Source organism: Athene cunicularia, assembly GCF_003259725.1.
Source record: "Athene cunicularia isolate RWA chromosome 13 unlocalized genomic scaffold, athCun1 chr13_part1, whole genome shotgun sequence".
In the NCBI taxonomy this organism is placed as follows: domain Eukaryota; kingdom Metazoa; phylum Chordata; class Aves; order Strigiformes; family Strigidae; genus Athene; species Athene cunicularia.
In genome coordinates this window covers 7,891,273-7,900,144 of record NW_020799117.1, presented here as the reverse complement: position 1 = coordinate 7,900,144, position 8,872 = coordinate 7,891,273, and the positions used below count along the sequence as shown (strand labels likewise).

The window sequence follows — 8,872 nt, the reverse complement described above, 5'->3', positions numbered from 1 at the left end:
AGGTCTGCCATGTCCAAAAGGGTTGGTGGTGGTTTGGGGGTTTTTTTAAGAAATTTCATTACAAAGCTGTTGAAAATAAAAAAGATAATGTAGAATAGCTCATGTTTTAAAAAGTCAGAATCCCAAGTTGTTCTTCCATCCTCTAACTACTTTTTAGATGTTTAAAATGAGAAGAACTGGAGCCCTTTTGTCTGTTTTTACACATATAGTAAAGGAACAAATATTTATCCATCTGCTGAACTACCTGTGTTGCAAAGAGAATAACATTTGTAGGTTGTTGAAAAATACTGAAGCCAGCACACTGGTCCAGTCCCCTGTCAAAGGTGAACCTTTAGGCCTCTTAATCTACTTTCAGAACACTAATACCCTAAGAACTAAGCTGAGGCTCAGTATAAGTCAAACCTGTACCATACAGAATTAGAAACTCGGGAAAGCTGATCAAATCAACTCCCATAATATCCATTCCCACTGTTGTTAAAGCAAATCTCTGAATATTTTTAGCTGCAAGGATCATTTTAATGTCATCCATTCCCAAACCTCTGCAGTGATCAAAGGGAGCAATTTCCACAGACTACACAAAGATAAAATAAGAAAACATGAGGTGAAGCAGTTACCCTCACAACATGCAGAAGTTTTAAAATAAGCTTTATAAAGCACAAATTTTAAGTTTGTGTGCATGTCTGTGTCCATTTTTGCTGGATTTCTGGACTGTTAAGCCTTCCTTGCAGATTCTGTACAGTATAAAGAGGAAAAAAACAGAGGTATTCACAGTAGGTTCTTGTCTTTTGCCCTTGGTATTAAAAAGACGGCAAACCACAAATGCTGGCATTAGGAATTCAGTCAACTCTCTTCTGGGTTTCAAATGAAGATGCAGCTCTTCAGCAAAACTGCAGGCCTTCTGCAGGCTGTATACTGTAGATGTCTTGAGACACTTAGGGAAAAAGGTTGAGGACAGCAGCTGCCAATATGGTAACCATGTTCTGCTGGGGGGTACCGCTTATCACGGCTGCATGTTGTTGATAATAGCCAAAATGCTCATTTTTTCTTGGGCCGAGTCCACATCTTCATTTTGTTTCTGAGCCACTCCTGTACCAAGGCCATACAGCCGCCCACAATACTTTGCATCATCAATTGTATCCTCAAAAAACAACTGCAGATTAAAAAAACAAAAACAGGTATTGTTTAATTGTGCCTCTAAATCAGAAAGCACCTAATGTTAATTAAACAGCTAATTTGAAGTCAGTCACCTCCAAGATGCAGTGTGAAAATTAAAATAAGTACATAGAAGAACAATAAACAGAAGTCTGTGCCAATATCAACAATCCCTATTACTGACAGACTGAAGCCCGATGGCCACAAGGCTCAAAAAAACAAACCACACATTGAGAACGTTGACATTTATGGATAGGAGCTGAGGAAAGAACCATAAAGGAGCATACTGCAGTACCTCTTTCATTCTGAAGAATGCCATTCCCGTGAGAAGAGAGTCCGATCCTGCCTGATGTTGTCGTCCAATTCGCTGCAAATCCAGCTGATCTGCCACTTCCTGAAGGCCACCCTGCAATGAGCACAGAATAGATTTTATTTTGGAAGAGCCATCTCTTACCAAAATCGTCATGCTTCTCCAAAACATGAGGGCAAACACTGGCCTTGATGAATCGGTGAAGATGCCAGCAGTACACACACACCAGCTGTGAGTGAAACACGGTGGTAAATACTGTTCAAGAATGCAGAAATACTCTTCTCACATTTAGGTACCTTGCTTCCCCGCCACGGATGCTTGAGATGACTATAGGTACATTCATAGTTTACAAATGCTAGACCTTTCCCACCCTTTCCTCAAACAAGGCTGTGATTCAGCAGATAAATTACTTCCAACCCTCTGAGTGTCTACCAGTTAATCAAGTCATGTAGCAGTTCATGTGAGAAGAAACACTCCACCTTGCATAGGGAAGATAAGCATGCTGAATTACAATTAGCCTCTGAAACTACTGATATACAAACTGGAAGGTTATGGGAATGTCCCCTAAATAAGACACACATTGATAAGACTAAAACTGGGGAGGCAGCATCTATTAGATACAAACTTAGCCATAGGTGCTTATGTGTGACTGACTACTGGCTTTTATACACCTTCCAGTTTTAAGACTATCATTGCAGCAGTTCTGTCACTCAGCTTACTGTACATTTACAGTGTTGATGCCCATCCATCACTTGCTGGGGAGATACAAGTACCTTGAGGTTTTTGCAGCTCTTCATTAAGTACTTTACATCGTAGATAGATGGGAAGAAAAGGTTCAAGATATGGAAAAACTCATGTTCCTCTTCCGGTAACCTGGAATCTGTCAACAATTTCACCATGTAGCCAAAGTCATAACCACTGAAAACAAAAACATACAGAAACCAGATAAGCAGACAACACCTATATTTGGGACCCATATCTCATTTTTCACAAGAGTTTTACATGCTGTAGCTTTCAAACCCTAACTTTTTTTGACATAAAACTTTGGATTGGAGCCAGAATTCATCTGGATCGTCCATGTCAATACAGGACTTTGGAATGCTCCCTGGATGCCTCTGCTAACCTCTTGTGGAAGAAGCTAAGCCATGGGGAAGAACATCCTTTTCTTCCCCACACTGCAAGTTTCTGTCACTAGAGCCAGTACAAAAAAGCAGGAAGCCCTTTATCTGTTACCACCACCTCCGCCTCCCTTGGACCAGAGGCTTTGTAATCAAGTTGCTGGAAACACTACAAGAAAGATATCTTAACTACACAGATTTCTTCCTCTACGGAGAAGGAAATATAAGATGGAAGTTGTGAACACTACCAACATTGTAAGAAAGAAGAAACAAAAAATATACTTTACCAAGTTACAACTTGCACACAAGTTACTAAAGTCCAGAAATCACATTTCAACTTGTTAATAACTTCCTCCACAGGGAAAGACTAACAGTGAAAGGATTTGCAAGCGATGCATACACAAAATTCAGATTACAGTAAGTGCTGGTACAAAATGAAGTGCCAAGTGCCCTCACTTCTTGGCCTTCATATCTTTACGTTTAAGAACTGCAGAGCTGCCAATTCTCCTTAAATCTGCATCAGTCTCCACGGACAAAAGCAGAAGTGTTTCAAAGAGATTTCTCACTTCACAGCATCAGCAACCACCCCGACGTACCTGTGGAAGGACAGCCATTTCACACTGTCACTAAGGACGACCCCAGATGTCATAAGCAACTCGGCAAAATGCAGGGTATCGATTCCTTCCTCTTCATGCTTCTGGAACTGCAATCCAGAGCTGGCAAGGAGGTCTATGGAATCCTGAGAGTACATGTCCTCCCTGAAGGAGAAAAGCAGCTTTGCAGTCAAGATGCTAAAAACTCAGGTTTTTTAAAAAATTCTCCCCACACTCTATTTCAAACATTGGAGTGACCAGTAGGCTACCTCTGCGTTCCACATTTGTCTCTCAAGAAAATCCAAATTGCATCAGTTTTAATACCACTACTGCAGCCTCCTACATCCATAACATTCTGTGACTGTAACTAGTTAATAATTCTGTTGCTAGTGCAAATTCCAAAGATTCCACCTCCATAGAACTGAACATTTTGAATAATGTCACTTCTGCAAGGTTAAATGGCAGCACCAGAGTTGAAAGCATGGAGAATCAGCGAGTTCTCCAAAATAGGAAGATGTGCAACTCTAAAGCACTGAGCATCATTCCTGTCTACATTTTTCTTTTTCACTTCACAACACATACCGCCGTATCATCATCTCCAGTTCCATCTCTGGGAGTAAACAAAATTGCGTAATAGTTGCCTAAGGAAGGAGCACAATGATGAGTGAGGATATGCTTGGTGGAGAGCTGAGCAGGAACCTGACTTCTACAGTTTGTTTCATTTGAGGGAGGGCGGGAGGGAAGGACGTGACCACACAGAGCAAAATTCATGCCAAATATGATAATTGAGTCAAATGAAGTGATCACACTGCAAAAACCATTTCACTCTGATTTCAATACTTTACGTTCACAACTTCGTGGAGGTAAATATTGCAACTTCTGGGTTCGAGAACTGTATGATCTGCACACACTAGCTACAAATCTTTGTAATCTCTTCCAGTGACAGTTCTATAAAAACACTGACTGATTTCCTATAAATGTGTCTTTGTGCCAGATAAACCCTCTCTTTATTTCCAGGCAGCTCTAGTGGCAATTATGCTGAGTTTGTCTTTACACTTAGAGGGAAAGAGATAATGAAACTTGTTTAAACTGTAAGCCAGCATATTGCAGTATGGAGAAGACAAGAACAATTGCCACACTCCATTTAGCAAGATTCATTCTCCTGAGCAGGCGTGACAATTAAACCAACTTTTTTTTAGATCCCAGTGTTAATTTTTGGCATGGATCTATAAAGAGGTATTTTCCTTTTTGCTGAAAACAGCACATCCATTTATTTTTAGCAGAAAATGATGGATTTTTACATATATATATATATATATATATACATATATATAAAATGTATGAAGTTTCAGACAAAAAAAATATTGGGGATAGATAATATCAAGGGAATAAGTATTAAGGACAGGATTTTAGCATGGCTTTGACTTCCAGAAATACTGCAAACTCCTGTCATGCCAAAATAGGTTCCCACATAATCTGTGTTACAATCTAAATTTTCATGGCTCGGAATCACCCAGCGATGATGAAGATACAGACACCTGCGTTTGCCAAAGGAAAGCATCACTTCAGCAGAAAAGAAAGGGCCGTTTTCCCTGGCTCAAAAGACTCACGTAAGGTTGAATTTAAAGTTAAACTGCCAAGTGTTGATGCCGGAAGGATATTCTCCTTTCTCATTTGTGAAAGTCAGGCCCAGCTGGATAATCTTCAGAAGGTCAACGTTACACCGAAGGAGCTGATACTGATAGTCTATGGAGCTGCGGAATTCACCAATTGGCCTTACAACAACTCCAGGGAACTCTGTGTCCTAGGAGAGAAGGGAAAAATCTTATTTCACTACTTACTCTATGAAGAGTTCCACACTTGCAGGTCTCAGCACTGCATTCTGTGAATTCTTCTGCAAAAATCACCTTTTTTTTTCCCTCTTTTCCATATTCTTACAGATTTTAATCTGCTACAAGTCAGACACTAAAGAAAAGCCCTACATAATTTGTTAACTACTGCATTCATTTAATACAGGTATCCTTTATTTCAGTTTTGTTTCCTTCTAGTCATCCATACAAAGTTATCCAATATACACGACTGTATAATATAAACATCTCTTCCTCAAAAAGGACCAACCCTCTCATTTTTCCTAAACGTCCTAAAATGGACTTTAATTTATTTATTCAGGGTTCTTTCATGTTCTAAATACAAGTTAAATTTAGCACTCTGACCATCTTCATTCCATAGTCTAGACAGTGATAACCTTCACTGTTTTTGAGGAACAGCCAATGTCTACATTAACAAACGCTACTGCCAATTAAAACAGACCTTAACAGCAGAGCAACCATCTACTAGATGAAAAACATTTTTACTTGGCCAGTGAGTGTGTGCTATCTCTGTTGAAATCTAAACTTCCATACTATTTTTACTCTCAGATTAGAAGATGTAACTTCTATTGACTAGACTGTATGCAAAAACTTTCATGAAAAATCCAGTCCTGTGTATGTTACAAAAGCTCTCCCTTGCCCAAGATATTTTTGTGTCCACTCTTACAGCACAACCACTAAAACAGGTCGTAAGCACACTTCCAGTAAGATCAAATAGAAGCAAGAAACTTCATCTCCCATTGACATACGATTACAAAAAGTCATATTCACTTACACAACTGCATTCTACACTGAAATACTACACACTCTGCAGGGGCATGTTTTTTATAACATGCTTTTGTTAAGAACTTTTCATATCTTGAAGTTTAGTATTCCTAAGCAAATGTGGCATAACAAAGTTGGCAGTATCGTAACTAAAACCAGTTATTTATATACCTAACTGGCTCCTGCCAAGTAGAGAGACCTTTAAGAGCAGGAGGAGATTCTTCCCACCTGGAAGAGATTTTGGTCATCTTAAGTAAAACTTTCTGAACACACTGTCATACCTACACCCACAACATTTTTCTTCACTAAGAATCAACATCTGAACTCGTTAAAAAGGAGGCAGCCTAGCTGTCACTTGCAGACCTTTTGTCCTACAGGACCACGGCATCTTCCATGACCAGAGAAAGATACTCAAAGGACAAATAGACTGGTGGAAAACTAAGGATTTAAACCAATCTGCTTCATTTTTCTGATGCACAAACTAATTATGAATAGCTGAATATTAAATGAGTTCAGGTTTTAATGTAGTCTCTCTCTTCCTCATGTTTAGTTCAGTCCATACTCAACACTACATGTATTAAATTATGGAAAGTTTCTACTGAACTGCTAATTTTTCACCATTTCTAGCTCAGTTTGACTAGGGTTAGGAGGAAATAATTTCTTGATCAAGAATCAACTTATTCCCCTCCCCCCCCCCAAAAAAAAAAAAAAAATCCCTTGACTAAGACAATTAGGCCAAGTATAAAATATTTACCATTGCAATGTAGCTGTAACTTAGAACAATCTCTCGAATTTTCCTCATCTCTTCTTCCAGATTGTTCGCCCATACTTCACAGATGACCTGGCTGTTCTCTGCAAGGGCTGCTGGCATTTTGCAGGGACCACAGTTAAGACAGCTGATGTTGAATTCAGATGACAGCGTAGAATGGCAAGCTGTGTGATCTTATCAGTGTGCTGCATTAAAACAGATAAATAAATAATGTTTTATATGAGGGAAGATCTACATATAAGACTGTTAGTCAGTCCCACTTCCATTTTCAGCTTCAAATAGCCCATTTAAAGTTCACACAAAGTTACTTCTTGCTTTTATCACCTCCTGTAAACATGTTGAAAGAGAAGAAAATCTAGAGCATCTGTTCCAGCTACAAGAGTGGATGCACAATTAACAGTCCAGTCATTTATGAAATGTCATTCTCCCTGTCTTTCTTCTTCTCCTGGCATAAGCTCTGAAACTTTGGGCATCAGATGTACAAGCAGGGAATGTTCATATTTAATGTTCAGCTACTGTGACAGCCTTTACCAACAGTAACAGAATAGGTTGCAGACTAAATTTATAGACAAAAGCTTCTCTGATATAATTCAGGGAAGCCTGAAGCACGGTATTTCAGCTTACACTAACGGCGGCTTCAGCAGTGCTACACCTAGGATAAACCACCGGTTGTTTACCATTTCCAGCAAAAACACGGGCAAAACAATGCCGGGTTTCTGCAAGCAGGGCTCAAGCGCTGGGACCGCCGGCCGGGCCCTGCACGCCGTTACCTGGGGCTGCCTGCGGCGGTCGGAGGGACTTAACCCGACCGCCACGGGGGGTGTGCCCCCTCCTCAGCCCGCCGACAAAGGCCCCGCTGCCTCAGGGCCAACATAATGTAACTCCCTGTGTAACATAGCTGCCAACACTTGCTTTGCTGGCTGATGCTGACTGCAGATACTGAATTTATTTGGAAGCTTGTCTACTAAGAAGTAAGCTTAGATAGTATTTCCTTTCTTCTGGATTGCCTTCTGGACAGGGTTGCATCTGTTATAAAATACTGCAGTTCTAGTACTGCTACAGAGTTGTTATCTGCCCACCATTTGGGAGTCTCCTCTCACTGGATCTGGGCTGCTTGCCTACCATTTGGTTACAAGCATCTGGAAAAACAAATCTTGGTATCTTTGACACTTCAGACATAGTTCAGTGTCTCAGGTTTAATGTTCATAACTCAGCAGAAACAACTTTCAGAAAAGGAGAGGTTTTTCTGAGTACTGCTCTCTATCAAGTGAACTTGGTGCTGTCAGCATCATTGAATGTTATTTTGATTCAAAGTTTATCTTCATAGATGATAGTTACCATTTTGCCTTCTCAGCTCTGCCGTCTCTTGTGTTGCATAATTTATATATTATGCAATATGCTAGGTTGGCAGAAAGTAATCACCTTTCTTCCCATGGTCACTTGAGTCTGGGATTTTGTGCAAGAAAACTTACATTGTTAGCAGGTAAATATAGCAGGTTGGATTACGGCACTCTGTAGATACAAGGTTAGAAATTTTATTTTTCCTAAAGAGTTCAAAGTAAAATACATACGTAATTTTTCTTGTCGATAAACCCAGCGCATGAAGGTACGTTGAATCCAGGGAAAAAAAAGAGGATTAATCTTCTCAGGACACCAAAAATATGTCTGCCTTGCTACTTGAATAAAAACATATTGCAGGAAATAATCACTTGTGATATATTATGCTTGTGAATGTAGGGTTTTTTTTTAAAAAAAAGAAGCTACTCAAGGATGTTTACAAATATTAGTGGTAAGAGCTGGAAACATGTTTTGCTTAAGGAGATCAGAATTTAGGTTTTTGACCATGGCCGATAAAGATGAAGAATAGCTGGAAAAGGCACCCTGCTCTTTTAAAAAGTCCCATAGTTCTCATATTTGGAAGTTAACAAACTTTCTTCTGGGTCCAGCATTCCAAAGCAGGTTCTTGAAGAGTCCTCACACCCTCTATATGGTTCTGTTAAGACCACAGTAACAAAACAGTTTGTGTAGACCTACTACACCATAAGGTGGAATAAAGGGTGGAATAACGAGCTTCAGATCAACATTTTCACGTGTCAGCTTGAGCTCTATGTCCTGGATCATGCCCTGTTGAAACGGTTGTGCATTTCCTTTAGAGCTTGGTACCACCACCACAAGTGGTAGAAAATTTACTTACAGAAATCTTAAAACATGAATTGAGAGTTAAAAGATGCAACTGTTGCTGAACGTGTTTGAACTGTAACAGCAAGGCCATCATTTACATTTTCCTAGCCCTTCCA

The 8,872-nt window shown here is 39.7% G+C and overlaps 1 protein-coding gene across 1 annotated transcript; it reads right to left on the bottom strand.

Moving 5' to 3' along the window:
• Positions 1–20: 20 nt before the first annotated feature.
• CNOT8 (CCR4-NOT transcription complex subunit 8) lies at positions 21–6,758 on the bottom strand. Its single transcript, XM_026857998.1, has 6 exons — positions 6,561–6,758; positions 4,784–4,977; positions 3,177–3,338; positions 2,236–2,380; positions 1,448–1,558; positions 21–1,150 (listed from the first exon to the last, which is right to left on the bottom strand). The coding sequence occupies exons 1-6, from the start codon at positions 6,675–6,677 to the stop codon at positions 1,001–1,003; spliced, it is 879 nt and encodes a 292-aa protein (XP_026713799.1). The 5' UTR covers positions 6,678–6,758; the 3' UTR covers positions 21–1,000.
• Positions 6,759–8,872: the final 2,114 nt, after the last annotated feature.